This window comes from Centroberyx affinis, unplaced genomic scaffold (genome assembly GCF_046629955.1).
Source record: "Centroberyx affinis isolate AG114_WGS23_722 - 3 ecotype Tasmania unplaced genomic scaffold, CSIRO-AGI_Caff_v1 ptg000270l_1, whole genome shotgun sequence".
Taxonomy (NCBI): Eukaryota; Metazoa; Chordata; class Actinopteri; order Beryciformes; family Berycidae; genus Centroberyx; species Centroberyx affinis.
Genome location: NW_027278950.1, coordinates 497462 through 522119, shown reverse-complemented (window position 1 = coordinate 522119; position 24658 = coordinate 497462). Strand labels below are relative to the sequence as shown.

The following is a 24658-nucleotide window of genomic DNA, read 5'->3' as shown; positions in this document are numbered from 1 at the left end:
TGAACTTAAATTTTTATTCCAAATCATAAAAAATACAAATATGGATAAACAAAATGGAAAAAAGAACAGGTCAGGACAGAACGACAATTAACAGGAGCCAAGCTCAGACAGGTGTGTGTGTGTGTGTGTGTGTGTGTGTTAACACACCGGATGAATGTGGCATAGAAAATCAAACAAGCGATGCTGTGTGTGTGTGTGTGTGTGTATACGTGTGTGTCTGTAATCTGGGATCTTTGTGACTGCTTTATGTTTATGTCTCCAGCAAAGGTTTCCAGGAAGGTGTATTTGTCTGTCTGTGTGTGTGTGTGTGTGTGTGTGTGTGTGTGTGTGTGTGTGTGTGTGTGTGTGTGTGTGTGTGTGTGTGTGTGTGTGTGTGTGTGTGTGTGTGTGTGTGTGCGTGCGTGCGTGTGTGTGTGTGTGCTGTCAGTTCATCAGTACTTCCATCTGCACCAGTCTTGCATTGGTGTCCCCTGCCATCCTGTAGGGAATCATCCCAGCAAAGGTGATCAGGGCTCGGGCCTGGCTGCGCAGTTGCTGTTACCACAGAAGAAGAACAAGGCAAGTTATATTGAATATATTGATGCTGTGAGATGAGTTGTTACTGTACGGCCTGATGTGCTCTCTCAGCCCCGGGGTGTGCTGCTCTACAATCAATACCATCTGTAATTGACTGGTATTGCTGCTTCCCCTGTGTATATCTACTGTGCTGGCACAAAAACACAGCTGTGGTCGGCTAGAAAAATGTTTTCAGTTTTCTTTATCATTTGTATGATTGCTTTTTGTTCTCAGATCTCTCTTGAAAAAGAGACCTCAATTACAGGCTAAATGAAATGAAACTGATCTGATCAATCCTTTCATTGGTACTATCAGGTAAAATCAGACTGCTTTGGGAGTTCATCGGCTTTATTCCCTGCCATAATCAGAAGGAAAGACAGGTGTAGAAAATGAAGTTGTATTTTCCCTTCGCTCTAATGGAGTCTCTCTGCTCACCATGTCTCTGTCCTCGATGGTCCTCTGTGGTCGTCCCGGCGTGCCTGCTGGCGCCCCCTTCAGGCGCTTGTACTGGGTGAACAGGATGTTCATGGTGGCCAGCAGCACCTCGGACAGGTTGTGACGCACCTGGGGACACAACGTAATTAAAAATAATCAAAACAATACTCTGTGTGTGTGTGTGTGTGTGTGTGTGTGTGTGTGTGTGTGTGAGAGAGAGAGAGAGGTTGTTGAGTGTGGATTGTTCAGAACATGGTGGGCGCACCTCGTCGCTGAAGTTCCTGAAGGCGGCCACTCTCTCCTCCACACTGTCTTGACTGAGGGGGAGAAGCTTTAAATGCTCCATCACCTAACAGAGGCACAGACGGAGACAGACAGAGGAGCTTTATAGATGAAACAGAAAATCTACACAACATACACAAGCTGATATCAGATACTAGAGTGACTAGAGTAACAAAATTATACTTTGAAACCGTTGAATTGCAGGATCAATAGTGTATGTGCAGGCATGTGCTCTGCATGCATCTATCATGGGTGAGTTGAGTCAATGGCACTTAAGTTATTGTTATCTTTATTGAATTCAATTGGTCCACTCCTGGTTTTGGTGTTGCACATCCTACCCTTTACTATAAGATGTGTACTTACGTCATAGGCTCTGTCGATGTGACCTGCGTGGTACTCGTCAAAGAAAGTCATCAGGTCCAGCAGCAGGTAGAAAGTGCTGTCCACCGACTTCTCTCCTGCCACACCCTGAGAGCGATACCTGCAACACAAGGTAAAGACAGCTTTACATTTACATTTCTGGCATTCAGCTGACACTCTTAACCAGAACTATTTAAAACAAGTGTAACACTAGAATCATCTTAATTTCCTACATATCCAAAATATAATACAAGCAACCAATAGTGAGGAGTGCAAAGGTCAGGGCCTCAGTGCTCTGAAAATATACCTGTGACCCCAGAACCGTAATGTTAGAGCTAAGGGGACAGATGGAAGGTTTTTTACAAGATGAGACTGTGCGAGTAAGTGAGGAGAAATACTGTGCACAAAGCTACTGACTCGCTAAAAACGCTAAAATTCTGACAGTTTAATGGAGATAATGAGAATAAAAGCACATAGCCAACAAGAGGTTTAGCTCTTCGCCTGTAGTTTTTCAAACCATGCCATGATTAAACCAGATGTTATTCAGATGGCTTTTTGTCTTATCCTTTCAGGCTAGTGTATAATGTGTGTGTGTATGTGTGTGTGTCCCTACCTCTCAGCAATGGCCACAGCAGTGTTTTTTAGCCTCTCCTTGTTAGACTGAGGAGCGCTGACCTGGGCGATGACCGGACTCAACAACCTGTTCATCAACTCCAAGACCTTATCAGGACTCTACAGAGGGAGGGAGGGAGGGGGGGGAGGAGAGAGAGAGAGAGAGAGAGAGAGAGAGAGAGAGAGGGAAAGAAAGACAGGAGCTCAGCAGCACATATTAGCTTGTTGAGGTTACTATGCTACTTCTTGAAGGATGCTGCTCAATGTGTAATGTGCACAACACCATGAAGTGCTGCAAATGACTGCAGCTGTGCAGCAGTACTGTATATGGATGCAATAGATGAGCGTGGGAGAAGTCTGCTCACCTTGGCCAGCTCGTAGAGTTTAACCGCTTCCTCAAACAAGCCTTTGTTCTCGGCCTCTAAAGCCACTTTGCTGATGATGGCCCTGGTGTCCCCAGCAAACTTATCTATCACCCCAGGCTAGGGAGAGGAGGAGACAGGAGAGGACGCATGAGGGTGAGACGAGGAATACGACAGCTCAGGTGGTAGAACAGGCGACTACAGGTTGTGAATAGCAGATATTCTTTGGTTGCTGGTTAAAGTCCGGCGCGACAGAGATGGTCTGGTTAGGGCGGCAGGTTGGCCTCGTGATTAGGGAGACCGTCATCTCAGTTTAAGTCCCCATGTCAGCAAGCATTCACCCTGCTGAGCAAGACACTGAATCCCTACTAGTTAGAGAGGTGCTTTTCTGTCGCTGACCTCTGACCTCCCTGGAGCAGAGCAAGAGAAAAGAGGGTTTCCCTGCTTCCTTCACATTACATTACAATGAAAGAAGTCGGATTGCAGGATTATCAAAAAATAAAGACAAACAAATAGAAATTACAATGTCGACCATTGCAGTTTGGAAATTTCAACAGACTGCAATTTATTCCTAAGAGGGAAAGGTGATCCAGACAGCCTTCAGTGCAGAATCACTGGCCTACAAATCAATGTATGCTGGATAAAGTATTTTCATTATATTCAAATCAAGCAAATCATTAGCCTTAGTATCTTACCCCACCAATCTTTCATTCACATTTTTTAATGTGCTGTAAAAAACACATAAGGAAGAAAAAGCTGTGTCTGCATGTGCTGCAACACATGTCGCAATTGCAATATGAAGAAAAACACGCCATATGCTCTTTTGTTTGTGCAGCCCAAGAATGAATCATATGTGGGGAACAGAGCTTCACAACAGACACTGGAAAACACCACACAACTTGTGTGTCATACTTCCAGCTAAGGGATGGGATGAAAAAACAACACAACAAAAAAACCCCAAAAAGAAGTCAATTAGAGGGGGGAAAAAGACCCTGAAAACATCACATCTTGCAGAAAGCCGCAGGCACTGTGGGAAATGTCAAGAAACTTGGAAGCAAAGGCTATAATGAATTATTGTCAAGTGCTTTTTGATCCATGACAGTGGAACAGAGTGCTGTTAAACAGGGAGTGTCAAAACATGTGGGGGACGTGTTGAAGTAAGGGAAGATTTCTGACCATCTCTGACAGTTGAAACTCCCACATAGGGAGCTGAGAGCGAGTAAGAGACACACAGACACATGTATGAAATCTTGCTACGAGCGAACAACGGTAGAGGAGACAAGAGGAGAGGCAGATGGAGAGTGATCAAAGATGCAATCTTCCTACCTTTCTACTGCCATCCTTCTCCAGTCTCCCCAACAGCATGTCAAACTAGGAAAGATAAGAGAGAGAGTGTTAAAAAATACCATGTCAAAAACATAAAAACAATACATTAAGACAAGACACTGCTGTGGGAATTAAATTTGTTACATGTTTTGATTTGCATCCATACTGTGTATTCTTAGATCGTAGGTGAACCGCATCTTAACATCTATTTTTCGATAGTGTGTCATGATATTAATCATGCTGAGGGGCCTTGAATTTATTTGAATGCTAATTTTTCAATTGGCTTTCAGTATAAATACCCTGCACATAAAGACAAAGATGAAAACTAAAAACAAAACACCTGTATTTTTATTTTCTTAATTAGTTTTGCAAGTAGACAAGATAGTTTACTTCAGTTTTTGTTTTTTCACAGCCTTGTTTTTTTATGTTTATTTCAGTTTAAGACAAAACACCTAGTTTTCCTATTAGTTCGAGTTTACGATAATAACAGACATAAAAAGTGACGTCAACGTACTCCACAACACTGCAGTAGGCCTTTGTGTAAATGTGGGTGACTCACCTCTCGGCTCTCGATGACGAGCTCGCTGACGCAGCGCATGAACATATTCTCTCCCTGGCTGTCCTTCTCATTGCTGCAGACAGACAGACACACATGAATTAGAAACAGAGGCATGGTGGTGGACACGACCACACCAGGCACGAGCAACACTTGAACCTGGTTCATGATGTTCGTCACAACATCCTCTCACCCTTTCCCATCTCTCTCCACAGTATAGAGTCAAATAAAGCAGATACGCCACAAAAAAAACCAACCTATTTCATCCGCTTATTTTAATTAAGGAGAAACATTACAACTTAAACAGATAATAAAAAGAATGTGAAGGATGAAGGATGCTCTGTGAAGTAAGGGAAACTGCATTGACTTAAAAAACTGGTTGGAACTAAAAGAATTGCTGAACAAAATATTCAATTCATGCATTGAAAATCAGCAAGCTGCTTCCTGGTATGTGGATGTACAACGTGTCTAAGAACATACGATGTGTGTAGTATTATTTACCGTAGGAAGTAGAAGTACTGCAGGGCTTCTCGCGGGTCAGTGGACTCAAACTTGCGAGTGTAGAGCATGAGCAGACGGATAAAGTTGAGGCGTCGCACCATGGGGGGGTCACCGGCCTCCTGACTTACTGCAGGGAGGAGAGGAAAACACGACATTTGATTCGCTATCAATATTCATCTCCTCGTTTCCGTTCCGCTTTTGCAGCACGAAGGCGGTCATACTCACGCAGCTGAGCGCTTTGGCCGGATGACTTGAGCAGCAGCCGCAGCTCGTACAGCACCAGCGCCACGTGCACAGCGTGACTCCGCAGCCTCTCAACACGAAACAAGAAAGCCACGGCTGCCTCAAACTGAGCTGTCAGGAACAACACCTGGAAATACAGGAAGGGCTGCTGGCTCGCCGAGAAATGGGACTCTCCTGTTGGACAACAGACAAGAGAAGAGTTGCTTTGGGTGAGAGATAGAAAGAAAAGTTTTAGAATACTTTGTAAGTCCCTGCATTCCTGTATTACTGAACTGTAAAAAAAAAAAAAAAAAAGGAAAAGGAGAAAATTAACAAACAAAAATGAGACTTTTTATTGGACAAAAGAGAGAAGAAATTAGTCTGATTGGACACAAAAAAAAAGACTACAAACACAATAAATGCAGGAAACATCAAACGTTTGTTTTAATAGTTTTATATGTAAAGGTTTCCACTCATTCATGCTTGATAACATTTAAAAGCATTCAGTGTTTTATAAAAAATAAATTGATGCAACTCCTATAGACAGTTAGTAATGTAACTCAGCCTTGCAGAAATTCAGCTATTTTTCCACTACATTTTCACCAACTTCATTTGAGAAGAAAAAGTGCTATATAAATAAAGTTATTGTTATTTATTACATTTTTTTTTACCTGCATACATTTGAATAAAGTCATTCAATGACACCTGATTAATTTGTATACATGCCACGTCAACTTTCAGTGGATTTCTCAGTTGCTATGAAAACGTGTAAAAACACAAATTTGAAAACATTTTAGACGCAACTTTTTTTCTTTTTGTTGAGCGCAGGTACTTAGTCATCAAGTTGACTTTTTAATTATAATCCTTAATCCCCTTGCTGGCTAAAACTTTCTTTCGGAGTCAGGGATAGAACAGGGTGGACCATGTCAGCCATTTTACAGCCTTATCTCGGAGTTACAGCTCTTTAGTTCAAAAAGCGAGAGTATAGAGAGAGGGAGAGGGAGAGAGAGATGAAGAGAAAGAAAAAGACGAAGGAGGAGAGATAACGGCGCGGGGTGGGGGTGGGGTGTGTGTGTGTGTGTAGACAGAGCGCGAACAAGAAATGAGAAAGAACAAACGAACAGGCAAGGAGAGAGAAAAGGAGGAAAAGTGAGAGTGAGGAGAGGGGTAAAACAACAGAGTAATGGTGCAGGTGTGGGGAGAGAGAGACCGAAAGAGAGGGAGAACGAAGGACAAAAGGGGAGAGGACAGACAGATGGAGGAAAAGAGTGACAGAGAAAGAAAGAAAGAGAGAGGGGGGGGGGAGAATAGAGGGGGCGAGAGAGTACGGGAGGCGGTAATGTGAGAGAGAAATGAAGAGATGCTTCGGGCTTTTACATCCTGCTGCGAAGCAAGATGGAGCACAACAAGCAATCCTGTGCCAGACAACCAAGGGAGCGGAGCGACGGAGAGAAGCAGAACGAGGCTTCAGGCTTTTCCTCCCACCGAGAAGAGAGAGAGAGAGAGGGAGAGGGAACATGAGAGGGTGAGGGAGAGAGAGAGAAAGAGAGGAAAACAGCGCAGTCTTATCTGGACAGCGCAGGATACACCCGTGGAGAACGCAGCACCCAGGAGAGAAAACAGTACTCTCTCAATCTGTGGGAGAGAAAGCCTAACGCACCCCCCCCCCCCTCTTTTTTTCATGTGTGCGCGGGAGGCCGTGTGGCTATCAGAGTGGGCTGCTTTATTTTAAGATGTGTTTGGGAGATCAAAGTCAAAGTCTGTCAGATAGCTCATGGTTTCACTTCTGTTGTTCCTCATCTCTCTCGTTAAAGCCGGCTCTAAAAATTCACAAGGTCATTCAAAAGTTTAAGGGAACTGGGTGCAGCTCAGAGTTCATGTGAAAAGTGTTGTAAATAGTAAGTCACTCTCAAATGAGAGCTGGGTTTCCAAACCTTATATCCTACTATAAAATGAGGAAAACTCTGTCCGTCTGTCTGCATCCATTTTGCTCCTCAACGGGTTGGCCAATCAATCTGAAACTGCACATGGGCATTGAGCATTGGCATAGGCAGGGACTGACGAAGCTGACTTTTCCATTTTCCCAAATTTATGCTGTTTATGCGCATTTTTGACAAGTCTGCGCGGAGTTGTGGTGCGCACATCCCCGGGTATGGACTAGTCACTTGTGAAACTCCACATCTAAATCCACGTCCTTGTTACCTTGACACTTAGGATGAATGGCTAAAAATGTTCATCTCTCAACAATCAATCTGCTCTTATGAGCTAGTCAGTGACAACTGTGTAAAGCCAGCCTTGTGAGGCTGCTTGGCTTCCACAACGGCTTCTCAGCAGTCCAGCAGCTGAGGTAATCAAGTCTGGATCCTGCCCTGCTGTGAATAGCTCTTTTTTCCTTTTAACTCACCATCACTCATAAATCCTGGCTGTTTTTGGGGCTCTTTTCCTGAATTCAGCATTGACCAAGGATGATATTTCAATCCTTAGCTAGAGTGTTTCTGACCTATCACAGTAAAAAGCTCATTTTCTCATGTGGGTGCTGTGGTACGCCCCAGTGTTGATGTCCTTTCTCCCAGTGTAGGACACTGAAGATAACTAAGTCTGTGTTTTCTCTGTTTTGCTGCCAGAATCACAAAATCTGGATTTAAAGACACAATTTAAACATAAACGTGAAACACCATGGACTTGTGATGTTTTAGCATTTTTGTGAACATCCAAAAAACACCAAAATGATGGAGAGACAGTAATTGTCTGTATTGTCAAATTCAAGCATGTCATAGAATATGTGCATGGGACAACATGCATTGAGCTTTCACTACATTGAGGAGTGAGAGTGCTATACTTTCCAATTGGCCATACACTGGTTTGATAATTAAGAGTACAAACTGTACAAGGCGACAAAGCACCTGCACACATTTTCTCATGTCCTTGAAAGTGCCATCACATTCAAACTGTCTGCGCTAAGCTCTTTACATGGTGTGTGTGTGTGTGTGTGTATCTTCAACCAACAGTCAGCCAAAAGCCTAATGTTGAGCACTATAAGCCACATAATTAGTGCTCATTTATTAAAGACACTTAAAATAATTAACATTGAAAGATAAAAGTGTTGTATGCCTGTTGTAAGCATAGATAAAACAAGACTGGGACAACAGGAACTACTGACTGTAAAACACTTAAAATATGTAAAACCTAGAATCTGGCAAAAATAAAGCCATAGAAAACCTCTCAGAAAATGGGACAAAAACAATTTGGGAAAAACTGAAAAGGATTTCAAAGGGCTCTAGATAACTGATGACAGGTTTCACCCCAATTATCTGCTCTGCACCTACAGGTGTGCTACGTTACCGACTTCTAGCTCTTTTAAAGCTGTGGGAATCAAGATCCAGGCTAGAGGCAAACAGTTTTCATTTCTAACCAACAGCCAGATTTAGCTGTAGTCTTATTACAGTGAACACATGGGGCTCTGCACCAAAAGGTTGCTCCAGGAAAGTCTGTACCAGGGGGCGCGCACACACAGACACAGACACACTACTCAAGCAGTTGATAGCTACTGAAATGGGGAAAGAGAGAGGGGAAGACAAAGAAAGTCATCAAGTGACTAAAATGACTAAAATGTAAATGTGAGTGGTTGTCTCTGAAGCGGGAGACAGAGAAAGATAGACGGGACAGAGAGGCAGCTCCATACCGTAGTCCTCCAGCAGCTGTTTCTGTAGCTGCGGCAGGGTTAGCCTGTCCTGGGGAGAGCTGCTGCCGTCATCGTCAAAACACACCTGGTTCAACTGCAGGCAGAAGACAAAGACATGGCACACCTCTAGATGTAAAGATCATGACAAAAACTGTGGCTCGAGGCTCAACAAAATCCCCAAAAGACAGGAAATTTCAAATAGACACCAAGTCCAAGGATTTCCAATGAGGTTTATTAAGCTAAAGTGGCAGTCCTGTAGCAATGATGGTTCACTGCACTTCAAACAGTATGTACCCACCACTGTTTCAAAACTTCTCTCGAAGAACCTTGTTTATACTCTTTAGAAACATTGTTCTCTAGTCAATATTTCAACTGCTCCGTTTGGAAAAGTGCTATGGAAAAGTGATGCATAAGCTACTTTAAAAGTGACCAACTGCACTGAAAATTCCAATTTAGAAAACTGTAAAATAATTTCACTGTACTGTCTGCCCAGGGTCTAGCTGCACTAAGACCTTTCTGGCTCACAGCCAGCATCTGACCTATCTTTAGAAACTGGTCAAACCTTGCTGCACAGCTGCTGGGCCAGCAACCTTTCACAACCTAGCCAGACTTGGTCGCTAACACAGCTTAAAATTCAGCTTGAAGTTGACAAGCTAGCTAAAGGGAGGGTTAAATTGCCCCTTTCTGATCCACCTTGGAACCTGTTAAAAAAGCTCATCCAGACACCTTATATTTTGTGTTAAATACAGGCAAAATGCACTGGCACATCCATGAGGTTCCATGGAAACATGGCATCAGCTGTGCATAAAGCATTTATTTAACAAACAAGTCAGCTTTAATGAAATCACAAATACAGCCATCCACAAGATATGTCCTGTGAGACATATCCTGCTGTACAATGTAAAGATGAAAAACTTGAGACTGTAAGTTAACCCTTATCTTTTGCCATTGAATGTCCCACACTTTGTTAAGGTTTAACATCAAAAATTAAGAGGAACCCATGCTTTTTATCACAGTTCTCTATATTGGCAAAGACCAACTTCAGGCCACCGTTCCAATACTTACTATCAACAAGAAAATAAAGAAATGACCCATACCTTAAGCCAGAGGTAGTCTTCAGTCTTGTCTGCCACCTCTCCATGGTTGTCGCTGATGTCACATTTCCCTATCAGGCAGTAGACGGCTCTCTTATAAGGGTCAGCGCTGTTCCTCAGCACCCTGCGGTAGTGGAGCCGAAGCTTGTTCTCTGAAGTCGGGGAAAGGCTAGAGGGAATGAAAGAATAGAGCAAAGGAGAAGAGAGAGATTACAATACAGTTTGACCTGTCTAGAGGTCTCACCTGCCAAAAAATAGGGCAGAAAAGGAAAAAAAAAAAGAAGCCAAAGTGTTCTCACCGTCTGTCAGGACTGTTCATGTACTCCTGGAACCAGGTCTTGAAGTCTCCAAGCTGATGTTGCACTCTGTTCACCACCTGCATGGCTGCGTTTAGGTCTCCACAACGCAGACAGTAGTAGATCACAGCCCACACTGGGTGGCCCTCTATCTCACCATCCTGTCACACACAAACACCAAAAAATATGACTACAGCTGTGAGAATATTCCACTGACTTTCATTCGCTCATTCACAAACACAAGATATCAGACTTCTACCATTAGCTGTCATTAATCTTTGGATACATGCATGAATTCACCAGGATGCATCCAGGGGTAGGGGTGTGTGTGTGTGTGTGTGTGTGTTTTACCTGCATGCCAGGCAGGGGCCCTGGTAGTTTGATGTTGAGGAAGCTGCGGACTAGTTGGTACGTTCCAGGCACCCCTCCTAGTTGGGCCTGATGGAGGTTCCCAAACACTGTCACCATGGTGTAGTTCTTATAGCTGGGAGAGTGGAGACACACCACAGACATGGAAACAGACACACACACACACACACACACACACACACACACACACACACACAGTTAGCAAACATCATCACCATCACATACTTAGATTACTGTAGGGCAGTAGAATATTCCCTAACCTGTAATCACTAAAAGCTAAAACCCTAAAATGACCCATTTTTCAAAATGAGGACCAACCTTTGGCCCTCACAAAAACACACACAGTTACCTGTTCTCAAGGAAGCTGAGTGCCTGGCGTACAAAGGCCATTTGCATGTCGACAGCGGTGCGACTCTTGAGGGTGTCTTTGGCTGGAACCAGCAACACATCGGTCATCTGCTTCACCATCAGCCACATGTCTGAGACATTCTGGGGGGGGAGAGGAACAAAGCAAAGCACATACTAGCTGTTACAAATAAACTAGTATCACTGAGCTACATGTTTGCAGAGGACAACACCATCATCTCATGTTCATTTCATGATGTTAATTTCATGGTGAAATAGCACATGCGATGCCATGTTGGATATATGTTCTTACCTTGTCATCCAGGCTTTCTGCTACAGAAGCACATAGATCTCCTAAATTAGGCTGGATGTGACCATTCACTATCTTCTCATTGAAGATGTAGATCTGATGAAGGAAGAAGCAGGGATGGAGGGAGAAGAATACGTTTGTAGTTCAATAGCCCACCCAATTCTTAATTAAAAGATTTTCTCACTCAATTTTTGTTTAGATTTCTACTTCAGCAAATTCATGTCTAAGACAAATTAGAAATACGCCTACAGCCTCAGCTTCCAGACCGGGCGATGCTACGACCGTAGAGTGAAATGGTTGACGAAGAAAAACAACGCGAAAAGAATCAAAATGTTCAGAAGGTCGTCAAAGAAGATGACGAAAACCAGACAAATGATGCCGCAAGCAATGTGTCGACACATGGTCAGAGGAAAAAACACATTTACAGTACTGCCTCGCACAACAAATTAGAGATGGCCAGAGAAAGAGAGAGAAGGTCAGACAGGATGATGAGGGAGGGAGGATGCTAGAGATAACGAGAGAGAGAGAGAGAGGGGGGGGGGCAGTGTGCAAGAGACAAAGCTGCAATAGCAGGGAGGAAAATGGTAGAGTGGGAGAAAGAGATACAAACAGAGAGAGAGAGAGAGAGAGGGAGAGAGCGCTCATCCCTGCCCCACACTAGGGAAATTACCCAGAGTGCCCTTCTACCATCCAATCAATCAATGTGTTTGATCTGTCACTGCCTCTCTTGCTGTGACCCCATTTTTACTGAATGGACAGATGGAGGGCATCACACACTGACTGGCTGTGTTCATAATACAGTAGTTAGAATTTACAGTATCTTGTTTAAAACACACTTTTATAAACTTGCTTTTACCTAACAGAGATCCTTGTTCCAAGAGGAAAAGTGCAGGAACTATTTGACCTTGGATATTTGCATCAGCAGTAATTTTCAGTGTGTTATGCTCTTAGCTTATTCCTTCTAGTTTTGTTGTTTTATGCTGATCTGTATTTTTACCTTGATTCTATTGTTTATAGATTATAGATTTGTGTGTTGCTGTCATTTTACTGTGTTTTGTCTTTTCTTGTTCTTGTTTTATTTTGTTAATGTAAAGCACTTTAACTTTGTATTGAAAAGTGCTATATAAAAAAAGTTTACTACTATCATTTTTATTTATGTAGCACATTTCAAAACACAGTTACAAAGCACTTAAAAAGGATAAAACAACAAAAGCAAAAGCAATAAAATAAGGGAAGAAATAAAAGCAAGGCAAAAGTCTTAAAAGGGAGGTCAAAATATAAAAGATCATTCCATAAAGGCAAATATATATATATTTTATATAAATGATATAAATGATATATATTAAGGTGCCTTAATTAATATTTTTACTGTTCCATAGCCCAAAATGTCCATAATAAAAAAAACTCCTGTTCTGGATTGTCATTTGGGATTTTGATGGACAGCAGGACGTTTTGATGGACATCAACTCACCTGTCGACCATAGGCCACCTCCACGCTGTCCAAGGCGCTCCTCCCTGGAACCGCCACCTCGCTCACAAAGCTAGGCTGCAACAGACAGAGGTGCCACACGTTACTATGTTGATATACTGCACATAAACGTGTATGAGATGTGTGTATGTGTGTGTCCATTCCTCCCTGGGACCACAACCTCTAAACTGGGCAAGACGCAGACGTAGTGTAGCTCTGTGTGTGTATGTGAAATATATCATGACAACCCCAGAAGAAGAGAGAAGAGTGAGAATGTGTGTGTGTGTGTGTGTCTAAGAGATAGGCACAAGTGTGTTTTATCTCCCATCTTTGTTGTGCATATTAATACCAAAGAAAGCTTTGAACAATGAAGCATGAAAGCTACTGTGAGCACTCATATTCTCTCTTTCTCACACACACACACACACACACACACACACACCTCCAAGGGCTATTTTAAACTATTTTGCTCTGTTCAGGCTCTTTCGGTAGTTGCAAATTGCATCACTTGCCACAACATTTCTGCAAACCACATTAAACCAACAGCAACTTACTGACAACAGATTGTAAATTCCCATTCTTCAACATCCATTGTTCTTGCAGTACTACTTAATATTATTTGGTGATTTCTTTCAAAGCGTTTTGACCTTAGTTTACCAAGGAAGAGTTGCTTGAGGACACTTGCCCTTTTTCAGCAACACCCTGCTTCACACTTCTTCAGTTCAACACCTCACACATGGGAGCAACACAGTACCAACACAGTCTTCTACAAGTTGTCACTGTGTCGCTCCGCTGGAGCAGCTGGAGGTTAAGAGCCTTAGAAAACGTGTCAGCTCAGAAGAAATAAATAAAAGAAATCAAGACGACAAACAAAAACACAACTGAATTGGATAACCGAAACTAAATGACAACAAAACAACAGGGAGGGAAAAAGTACACAAAAGGCACTGAGGGAGTGGGTTTTGCTGATAATGCCTTCTTACCCAGCTCACTGTTTCAGCAATTATGGCTTCTAGGAATCTAGTTGATAAAACTTGGCATGTTTCTTTTCCAATGCAAAGACAAGAACTTCAAATATTTCCATTTCTTTTCATCTGAGAAAATAATGGCATCTAGATGTTTATAGTAAGTAAGAGACATTTTGTTTAATTGGCGATTCCTTTTTCACTCTTCTTCGTAAATGGGTGAATTTATTTCGTTTTTTTTCTTCTTATATTTGGCTGTAGTCAAGGGAGAGAAGTTATTAAATTCTCTGTCTAATTTATTCCTTTTATTGGCGGATTCTGGCGGCCTGGGGCAAACCAAGGATTCAGACATCACATTGACTAAGGAAGCATTTATGAAAATGAGTTAAATGAAGCTTGAAACGACAGGCACACTAATCACACACCAATGAAATTGTTACTGGTGTCCCATGTGAAATCATCAATCAGAATCTTAAATCGATTGTATTTTCTCATGTTGAATTTTCTGCACTTTGAGAAATCTTTCAATTCCACTGCTGTCTGGCTGGTGAAAATGATTTGAGATGTCAGTATACAGGATGAAAGTCTCTAACACATTACACAGAGATGATAAAAACAGTATCTATAGTATGAGTAGCAGATGAAGAGGTTATTCTAGTTAGTTTAGGTAGGAGTGGGTAGAGATGGCTGAGAGCACATAGTGTTCAACAAATGCTGTGAGAGGGCGAGTCTCGCTTTTGAGTACATTAGTTCAAGTATATTTAAAACACTGGTGTTTCCTTCAGTACTTTTCCTATTGCAGCTACTAGGTACACTTTTCAACTCGGTGTCCCGCTGTGGCTGTTGCTCTGTGGCCTGGAGGGAAAAACAAAGCTTTGAACTTTGTTAAGCATCATCAGCCAAAACTCTGCTTACTGAATTGTATCTGTATCTGACAAAGTTGAATCTGACGAACTAGTTCATCAAAGGCTTTGGTCAATTTGTTTCCCATTAAAGCAAATAAAAAAAACAAATAACAGTGTATTTAATTTGCTCATAATGCAGCACTATTTCTCAAATACTTAGGGTTGGATGGATCTCTTCTCATGCAAAGTTGCAATCCTAAAGATAATTTACTTCCTGAATTGACTAAATTGACCAAATGTGAATTGAACCCAACTGGGAACTATTGGGAACTACTGGGAACACTATGCACAATCATTTTAGAGTTTTATATTTATTTGTATTACTTCTGATATTACCTTTCCTGTATTATATTTTTATCACCTTCGTCTTCCTTGGCACCTGAATTTGCCCCAGGAGAACAATAAAGTGCAATCTAATCTTATCTCATCTTATTATGGCCTTGCTGATTTCAGCAGCACAACTCCCTACATAGAGAAGCCATTTTTGGCAGTGGGCAAGCAACAGCAAGTCATCCATGGAAAATTCAACTGCTTCTTAATAATTCAGCAGAGGAACATGGACAAAATCTCTCACCATCACAGTGATGTCTGCTACATAACATAGATGTTTAAGTTCAGCTAAACCTCCTGAATCTTTCAAGGGAAGACGATGGACAAAATCTCTTTAGTATCAGAGCATGGAGCCGGCCTTCCATATATTCAGTTGTAGATTACGAAATAAACGGCCATGTTAACTGTTGTGAAAACTGAAGTCTGATAATCAAGTGGAAAGAAGAGTCATCAGAGCATCATGTCACTGCTATAGTTCTTTAAATGCTTAATTTAAGTGATCAGTGAAAGAAGTGACATGTTATCACAAAAGCCCTACATTGGCAGAAAATTGGTAATTTTTAGGATTTCTTTACATACTAACATCAAATCCAAAATGTCCTTTATTGTGTAAGGTCTTCTTTCTTCTATTTGTCATTCATTTCTGTTATTACTTGGAAGTTTCAGCACCCAGTCAAAAGAGTGGGTGAAGGAATGACTCAAGACTGAAGTCCTGTTAGTAATGAACTAGTTAAACTTTATTATAAACTAGTTTAACTATGATTATAGGAATGCAAACACTCTTTTATGGGGAAGTTTGGCTTTTAATCTTTTTTTCTTTCTCCAATTAACTCTTAACTACCATCCTATACAACCTGGACTGATAAACTGAAGCCAAAAAGGAACAGTCTGTGTTGCCTTCTTGTCCTTGGGTTGCTTGAAAAAAAATAAAGATATTCATTTTATTATATTGGTTAAATAACAGAAAAGAAGAAAAAAATGATGAAAAAAAAATGTACCCACAAAGCAATTTGCTTTGTGGGTACATTTTTTTTTTCATCATTTTTTTCAGTTACCTCAGAAGAAACTAAAAATTGTGTTTTGTTTGTTTTGTTTTGCTTGGTTGCCAAATGATATCACCTTTACAGACTAGATCCTCTGTGTTCTAGAGATACTGGATGGTAAACCCTAATTTTTTCCCCAAAATGGATCTAAAGCATTTTGGAAATGAGCTCCTCAATTGAAAAAATCTGAGAAGGAAGAGAACTGAGGTTCACTCTGGAAGTGAAAACTGTAATCTCAATCCAACCAAACCCTGTGAAAAGCCAAAAACAGACTTTTCTGTCAGCTGCTCCATTATTAAAACCCAACAGTGGTGTGCCTGCCATTTTCTTTTAGGAAACGTATTTATTTTTGATGGCAAATCTTGTCAAAGGGAGCGGCCGGGCCGGGCCCCAGAGGCAGTGAGATCTGCACCTCGAAGGCATGCTCTCTGCCACAACTAGCTTATCAATACAACATATTCTCACCAACAAAAGGAGAAAGATGAAACACAAATGGTATTTACAACATTACAACACTACCCTATCCGAGTAAAGATGAGATTGTTTTCCGCCTCTTCCACTTCAAGCTGTGGAGATCCTTCCTCACATACCAACTGTGTGCAGCGTGTGTGCCGTACCTCCACATCTTGACTGAAGTCCAGTGCGTCCTCTCCTGCCCCGAGTAAGGTGTGCAACACTCTCTGCTTCACCTGCTCCCACTGGACCAGCATGGACTCGCGGTGGTACTCTTCAGCCAACAGGAATGTCTGGAAAGACGGGAAAGAGGTGGGACAAAGAGAGCGGCAGGTGACGGGTGAGGGAGATGCAGAGGGAAGGGTGGGTGAAGAGTGGAGAAGTTGAGCGTGTTTGTGGGTGGGACAAGATGGAAAGAGAGAGGAAAGAGTGGAGTAGGAAGATGAAGAAGGGCGGGGTGGGGGTTAGGGAGGGGAGAGAGAAAACGTAAGACCACACACTCCTGGCAGTAGGCGTTGTTAACTTGACTGGGCCGTGCGTAGTTCTGCAGCCCCCATGGTCTGATGTGTAGCAAATGCACCCAAAAATGAAATTATGCTGGAAAGTTCTTTAGAGCAAGCATGGCAACCCCTCTCCTGTTGTCTGTTCTGTTCTAGCCAGTGAATCTTATGTTTTCCAGCTCTCGACTTCGCAGATTTGTAACAGTGCGTGTTAGACAGCACTTTGACACTTTTTTTGACGTCAAAGATGTGTACAATTGTCCAACACTCAGATATATTGTGAACATGAGTAGGCCTGTGGCAATATGAAATTTTTATAGTACGATTACCTTGGCCAAAAATATTTCGATATACGGTATTATCACGATAATTATTAATAAGATGAAAAACATTTCAAGTGGATGGTGGCACTTATTTATCGCTTGCAGCCTGATTATCAGCCATGATTATGTTTATGTGTTTACTACTGACACTTCCTCTATGATGCTGTTCACTTCCCAACGAGTGGCAGAGGACTAGAGGCCTCCCCCTTTTGGGGAAAATAAAACATCAATGATGACAGACGAGTTTGTTATTCACCCTCCCAAAAAGTCTCAGATTCTCACGGTGGTCAAGGTAATAAAAATTAAGGGCAGTGTCATAATCGTTATTGTTTTTTATCGTGATAAATAGTAATATCGGTTATTGTCCTGTCCATAAAGATGAGTGCAATTGGGAGGTTGGCATGCCGAGTAAAACAGTAAAAAAGTCGAGTCCTGCACGCACAAGGGCGAACAGACTTAGTGGTCTATGGTGGTATCAGTAGGTGGTTCCTGATTTTGCACGAATTCTCATCAGGTAACCAGCCTACCTAGGGGGCACACACACACACACACACACACACATACATGTGGGGACACACGCACACACACACCAGATTTAGCAGCAGACCCCCGTCAAGATTGTACTAGTCCACCAGGACAACTATCTATTTTATCTCTCCATAGAGACTCAGAGTGAGATAATGGGAACATGAGATAATTAAACCCTGCCAATCTCCAGCTCAGGGAGCAACACAAAACTAGACTAGAGCTACCACTTACTGCTTTAACATGGGCACTGCCTGAGTCCCACAGCTCTTACTTCAACCGTTTAGAAGGCGTTTTGAGAATATGAGCAGATTTTGATTGCCAGCAAAATGCCAAAAATATTACGTAAGGATTCATCAAGTCTCTTGTTTTGAGCTGTATTTTTAATGGTGTAAGTATTTTTTTTTAATATATTTTATTGCTTCATTTTAGTTGAGTTAGACTGAGCACATGAGGTAACAAAATGAATGTATGGAGGCCAAAGTCTGCACACACAGATGTCTGACAGAATTTGATCTTGTTGTCACTTCAACAAGCATCGCCTCTCATTTGTTTCATGCCTGCATTAAGAGTCAAAAGTTCAACACAACCGCCATCTTGCTTTGGCCAAGGTGACACTTCAGCTCCAATCTGAAACCAAACTACTTAGAAACTTTTTTTTCCTGATGTCATCGCTGGATACTGCATCCTAAATGCACTTCACTTCAGTCGGTCGTTGCCAAGTTGTCAACTGGACCGTCTTTCAGCCCTTTATTCCAAATGACTCTAAGCCACTTGGCTAGTAGCATCTCAGCACTGCATCCTAGCCACGCCACTTGCTCCATAACTGTCCTGTATAGTTATAAAAGCTGGCAAATGACAACTGGAAGTGGAAATTTGTGCACTGTCCCAAGTCTCATTTTAAGCTATGTAGGCACTTAAAGGATAATGCCCACGTTTTTTAATTTTATTTGTACCAGTCATCTAGGTTGCCGATCTCTCTTACATTATTCCTGGTGGTGTCTGCACACACTCGGCATATTTGTAGATATCAGGGTTTTCCTACCTTTAGAAGAAGCCAACTGCTGCCATTCATTTTTGTACAGTATGACGACAACTTCCACACTTGAAAATGGCCCAAGCAAGATAATCCATCACAGTAAACATGAAGCCTTTATTTGGTTTTGTCAAAGTTTCTCTTTTATCGTTACTTCATTGCGGCCAAGTTGAGCGTTAACACAGCGCGTATTATGTTATGCACTGCTTACTGTCCCTGACACCCACAGGACGAAATGAAAGTCTTCGCCAGGAAATAATTCCTAAAAACATTCTGCCTTACAAATTTTATTGTCAAATCCATGTCTTCTTATTTGGGGCGTCTTTGTTAGCTGGGACAGCAGTTCATTTCAAACTAGGTTTGATACAGTAAAGTTTGTATTTTAAAGACGGCAAAAAACAAGTAAACGTTAAAAAATATTATTGATGACTAGGGGAAATGTAAACTAGATGAAGACATTAGAAAATGGGCTATAATTCTAAATGACATAATTATCCTTTAATCTCAAGTGGCTGGTGTGAGATTGGACAATTGAGAGGAAATATGACACTTAATAGAACATCATATGTTTCCTGGTAGTCATGTAAAAGTCAACCAGCCAGAAAGAAATTTGCAAGAAAACTTTTACCATATATAGTGTATGTATTTTTCAAATATTCAGGTGCGTTTGATTTCTACACCCTTCCACCCAGGTCCTTCTTCCCCTCTCAGGGAGCAGAGACAGATAATGGGAACGGCAGCTAATTAAACCCAGGGCCTATTAGCTCTGCACATCAGGGAAACCATTTCACAACCATTCCCTAAAGGTTAGCACCAGAAGGACTTTTAGATCACGGCAAGCAGAGGTGATGACAAAAAAAAAGTTCAGTTTAAAGTGTCCTCACAATGAGCTAATGTTCATATATTTTGCTGACAATTAATCAGATTTTTTTTTCACAACTCTCCCATCAAGAGTAAGACGAGGAATGTATTTACACTAGTGTATAGAAAGACAGATTGTCAGGAAAAAAGGAAATTATATGCTTATCAACTTTTTCATTTCACAACTTGTATTCAAAAGTGGAGGTCATATAAAACATTTAACTGACGTCCACTGACGTCTCATACTGGAGATGCATTTGAATTGGTTTTCTTTAATAATAATTTAAATAATCTATGGCTCCCATTTGACCTAAGAAGGTATAAAGACGCTGCCAACAGATACTGACCCTGCGGCGCGACTCCTCGATGGCTGACAGGAGGGCGTTGTCCCGCTCGTTCTTCAAGAAGCCCTGTGGAGGGACATGGAGCGATGGAGAGAGACAGACAGAGAGTGGGAGAGAGAGAGAGAGAGAGAGAGAGAGCAAGAGCATGAGAGAGAGCATAGAGAGAAAGAGAGAGAAAAAGCAAGAAAAGATAGACATTAGTTCGACTGGTGAGGACAAAATGAAGCAGAGCTAAACGGTATGCAGAGATTTCTAGGGGGACAGATTTAACAGGCGCACCATCATTTGCTCTACGGGAGACAGAAATTGCTTCTCAATCTTCCATCTTATTTTGTCTACACTTCTCAGGCACGCACTTGTGCGGTCCCATGCACTGTCAGGATTAGCGAAAAGTATGGACACTCCAATTATTCACTCTTCTGCACAGATCTATAGGCATACCGGATAAGTGTCCATGCTTCGAGTTATCCTAATTTCTCATACGCCATTTTGTTTCCACTCCGAGACGCAGAGGCAGTCAGCAGAGCCTCCATTTTGGTGTCGTCTCAAGATGGCTGCCCCTGCATGCACCCACCCCCCTCCTCTGGCCCTTCCTCTGAAAAACTGCAATTATTCACCTCCTACTCTAATATAATATAAGCTACTTATCCTATACACAAGATCTGAGCTATCAAGTGAGTAAGTGGCACTTATGTAATAACTGGAGTAGAGGAGTACATAACTGCACTCTTCAGAGGGAGGCAGTGGATGCGGACGTGTATAAGGGGCAGCCATCTTGAGAAAACACCAAAATGGAGGCTGTGCTGTATGCCCTCTCTCTCTCTGTCCTCTAAGAGAAAACAAAAGTCTAGGTCACTTGCAGCTTTATGCTACCACAGAATATCACAGTTTCTAAACATATGTATTTTTCCCCAGGCAAGATATACTGATGTATGTGTAGCATTTTTTTTTATGGATGAACAATAAAAATTGCATAAAAGCCAGTGCTGAGTCTTAAAAAAACATTCAGTCTCCATTCTTTATTTAGAAATATTGACAAATGAGCCTGAACAGTATCAAATTGACAACACAGGTTATTATATCTGTACAACTGTAACCAATTCAGTGCCAGGAACAGACAGAGTTATGAACGTAAATCCACACACGTCCCTGAAAGGCCAGGAAACACATGCAAACACACAGATGTGCGCACACGCCAACATACACATACACTAATGCCTAATGTGCAGTTTCTGTCTAATTGAATGAAAAACTCTTGGGTGTTTGGAGGATGTTTAACTGTGCTAAGTTATAATCTGACTGAACATATCATATCATATCACAGCCTCAGTGGCATGGCCTAGTGTAGCCTGGCTAGGTCAGACTGAGCAAAAAACTCATTAAATGTTTTTGAATGCTTTGAAAAAACAAGAGGAGTGGTTGAAAAAAAAAAAAATAAGTGGCACTGAAAACACGATTGATTCATCTTGCCTCAAGCAAGGTTTGCTAATTAATATCACCAATACAACTGCAATGTCAATTAGAATGAGAAATCAGAGTAACATGATCAGAAAGAAAAGTGTCATTTCACTGAAAATATTCTACCTCAATGGCCACTAACTAACCCACATATGAATGGAACCATTGCGCCCCAAAAGACATGAAATCCAGGCTGGTTTATTTGTGATAAATTGCATCATCATCTTGTAAACCAGCATGTCGTAAACTATGGCTGGTGGGTCGGTCTCTGGTGATCCCATATAACAAGAGCAGTTTTAATGAAGTCCCAGGGTAAGAATTAATTCACAGAATATGAGTCCTGGGCTCCAAAAAAAACAAAAAAAAAACCTTTAAAGCTACCTATATTTCACTTTGGTAGAACATGTTGATTTTTTAGTGCACACACTTCCATGGAAGTTGCATTAGCTGCCGTAGGGATCTTCACTCAGCTATAGCATTAAGGCATTTTCCTCAGTTCTCAATAGCAGTAATTGCAAAATTGATACGTAGGACTGTAAACACAGCATGAAATTATACTTCCTCTATCCACGATGCCTTGTTTGTGCTTGGATTCTGATTTGTGGACTAGATTCTCTCCCAGCTTTGTTGACTTACGGGCCAACAGAACAGCTAAGAACTCCCGCTGTGTGCAAATTTCCATTCCTTAGATGTATAGCGAAATACTACAGGACGTCCAAAATAACCAGGAAAAAGCCCTAGGTGTAATGATATGGGCTGCATTTCCCAGAGTTTATATAACCATAGGCCATCTATCTCTGACATAAGAGCCTATTAAATTGGTGGGTAGTTGTTTCTTCTGTCAGATAATTGTCTATTATTTCACTGCTGTCATTTTTGGCACTGTGTGTCTGTCTTTCCATCTGAAGCATGCAGGATTAGTTTAGCTAGCAGAAGCAAGCGCCTGGTGAGACAGATACCACTTCTTGTTCCTCTCATATCCGACTACAGATTATTCTGCACTACAGGAATGTGGGTGTTCTTGGCTTCCGTCCTCCTCCCATCCCTCCTCTCCTCCCTCCTCTGCCCAGACCCCCCCCATCTGCCTCTCTTCCACATCTGCTCTCTGCCCTGCCTATTTCAGTCCCCCCCCTTCCTCTCTTCCCAAGCTCTCAACCTCCACCTCTGTCTGTCACTGCGCTGCTCTCCTCCCTCACCCTCCTTCACTCTCATCCCTCTTACCTGTCAAGTGAGAGCAAAAGGGAAGCCCGAAAGTTCACTGCGAGAACCACATAAAAAAAAAGTTTTGAGGAAATGACGACAGCAAAATCCATTTGATGTGACAATGATGATAATTATTGCATTGAAATCAATTACAATGAAAATGTATCATCTGGCTTTACTTCTCAGCCTGGCCTTCCAATTGCAATTACGGTTCGATTTTCCAGGCATCACGCTGTATTGCAATTAAGAGCCATTCTTAAACTGGAACACCAAAAACATTCTACAGGAAACACTGTTACAAACTGTTGCTGCCCATAAATAAATAAGCACTTCCTTATTTCCACTCAAATAAATAATCCACAACATTTCCATGCAAATAAATGTTTGTTTTGCTACTCTCTATTGTCAATTGATATAACATAATAGTGATTCAATTCATCAAATTATACCCAGTTCATGAAAGCTTTTACATTTGCTGTTCTAAACATAAAGTGTCAGGTAGGTCTTTACTGGGAAAAACCCTTTGCACAGGAAGTGATGTGTTTTATGTTTCCAGTAGCAGCAGTGATTTGTTTGGAATAAATGGTAGAACTAAAAAAAAAATTACATTAAAGTTTACTAGTATAATGGTTGCATTTTAAATAACTTTAAGTGTGTTTTCATGTTATTGGCATGTTACTTTATTACTTTATCTTTTTTTGGCTGTGGTGTCCTGAATGGCCCCATGATACTTGAACTACTATTCATGAGTGTTGTGAGAAGGCCAGGGTGCCTTTGAACTATTTCTTGGCCAGTCACTTTGCACGGCAGCTGGTTAGCTCCGACTGTGCTTTTAACATGCCTTTAGTCTGAGAAACAGCTCCCCCTCAGGTCACTGAGCAGCACTACTGGAGACAGAGGTAAGAAGTGAGTGACAAGATGCCCCTAAAAACCAAAGCCAATTTGGAAGGTCAAAGATTCAGCCTAACGTGTGTCTTTATGCAATGGGCTAATTCCATTTTGTTGTTCCAACAAAATAATTAGTTTCTTGATAAGCTACTGATAGCACACCAGAAATTAACTTTAAGTTGTAGTAGTTTTTCCCATTTTGCATGTGGATGGTATGACAATACCTGCCGCTATGCAGCTAAACCTAAGAGGTCAAACTTGGTGAATAGCTTTATACTTAATGTCAATTATGATCCATTAATATGGGAAATAAAAGTTAGCAATTGATTTTCCAATTTCCCCCTCTCTCTGACCCTTCAACCCCCCCCATCCTTCTCTCCCCATACTCCCCAACCCCTCTCTTTCTCTCTCCCTGTTGCCCATTCCTCATACCCTCTGTCTCCTCCATTGCCCCTTTGCCCCCCCCCCCCCTCCTCTCTTATCATGCCTCCCTCCCTCTCGCACTCACTCCATCTCGCTCTTTTCCCAGGAGAGGCTGAGAATAGGTCTATATTTAACCACTCTAACCAGAGGAGAGCTCAGGTCAATGCTCACTGGAGAGCTGCACTGGAAAAGAGGAATAGAATAGAATAGAATAGAATAGAATAGAATAGAATAGAATAGAATAGAATAGAACAGAATAGAATAGAGCAGAACAGAACAGAGAGTGCATTAGTTATAATAGGGTTTTATTTGGAGATAGGATATGTTGGATCGAAGAGAACAGAAGATATGATAAGTGATATGATAATAATATCTGTTGTAGCATCAGGCACGGCTGCTGTTTCCAAAGCATCTTAAAGCAGTGACACAAAGGGCAACGTTTTGGACAAGTCCGATAGTTAAAAGAGCCCAAGCAGCTGCCTCAGCATTTTTGCTTTAATTGTGGAACATACAGGTCAGGAAACATTTTAAAAGATTTTTGACTGCTGTGTCATTTTGTTGCCAGTTGCTGGATGTGTTGCTCAGCAGCACTGCCCAAAACATTGCCTGGGCAACATGATGTGGCA

The 24658-nt window shown here is 41.7% G+C and overlaps 1 protein-coding gene across 1 annotated transcript in view; it reads right to left on the bottom strand.

Annotated features, from left to right (window-relative positions):
- The window catches only part of nup93 (nucleoporin 93), a 38538-nt gene continuing 13880 nt past the window's right edge, over window positions 1–24658 (bottom strand). Inside the window, exons 4-22 of the mRNA XM_071547332.1 lie at window positions 20064–20126; window positions 16636–16764; window positions 12779–12853; window positions 11311–11403; window positions 11002–11141; window positions 10635–10767; window positions 10287–10444; window positions 9991–10156; window positions 8894–8987; window positions 5215–5406; window positions 4990–5116; window positions 4492–4564; window positions 3933–3977; window positions 2610–2726; window positions 2246–2364; window positions 1636–1753; window positions 1256–1339; window positions 991–1119; window positions 1–534 (exon numbers count right to left, since the gene is read on the bottom strand). Of these exons, the coding sequence (XP_071403433.1) occupies window positions 424–534; window positions 991–1119; window positions 1256–1339; window positions 1636–1753; window positions 2246–2364; window positions 2610–2726; window positions 3933–3977; window positions 4492–4564; window positions 4990–5116; window positions 5215–5406; window positions 8894–8987; window positions 9991–10156; window positions 10287–10444; window positions 10635–10767; window positions 11002–11141; window positions 11311–11403; window positions 12779–12853; window positions 16636–16764; window positions 20064–20126 (2166 nt within the window). The 3' untranslated portion in view covers window positions 1–423. The remainder of the gene's footprint in view (window positions 535–990; window positions 1120–1255; window positions 1340–1635; window positions 1754–2245; window positions 2365–2609; window positions 2727–3932; window positions 3978–4491; window positions 4565–4989; window positions 5117–5214; window positions 5407–8893; window positions 8988–9990; window positions 10157–10286; window positions 10445–10634; window positions 10768–11001; window positions 11142–11310; window positions 11404–12778; window positions 12854–16635; window positions 16765–20063; window positions 20127–24658) is intronic.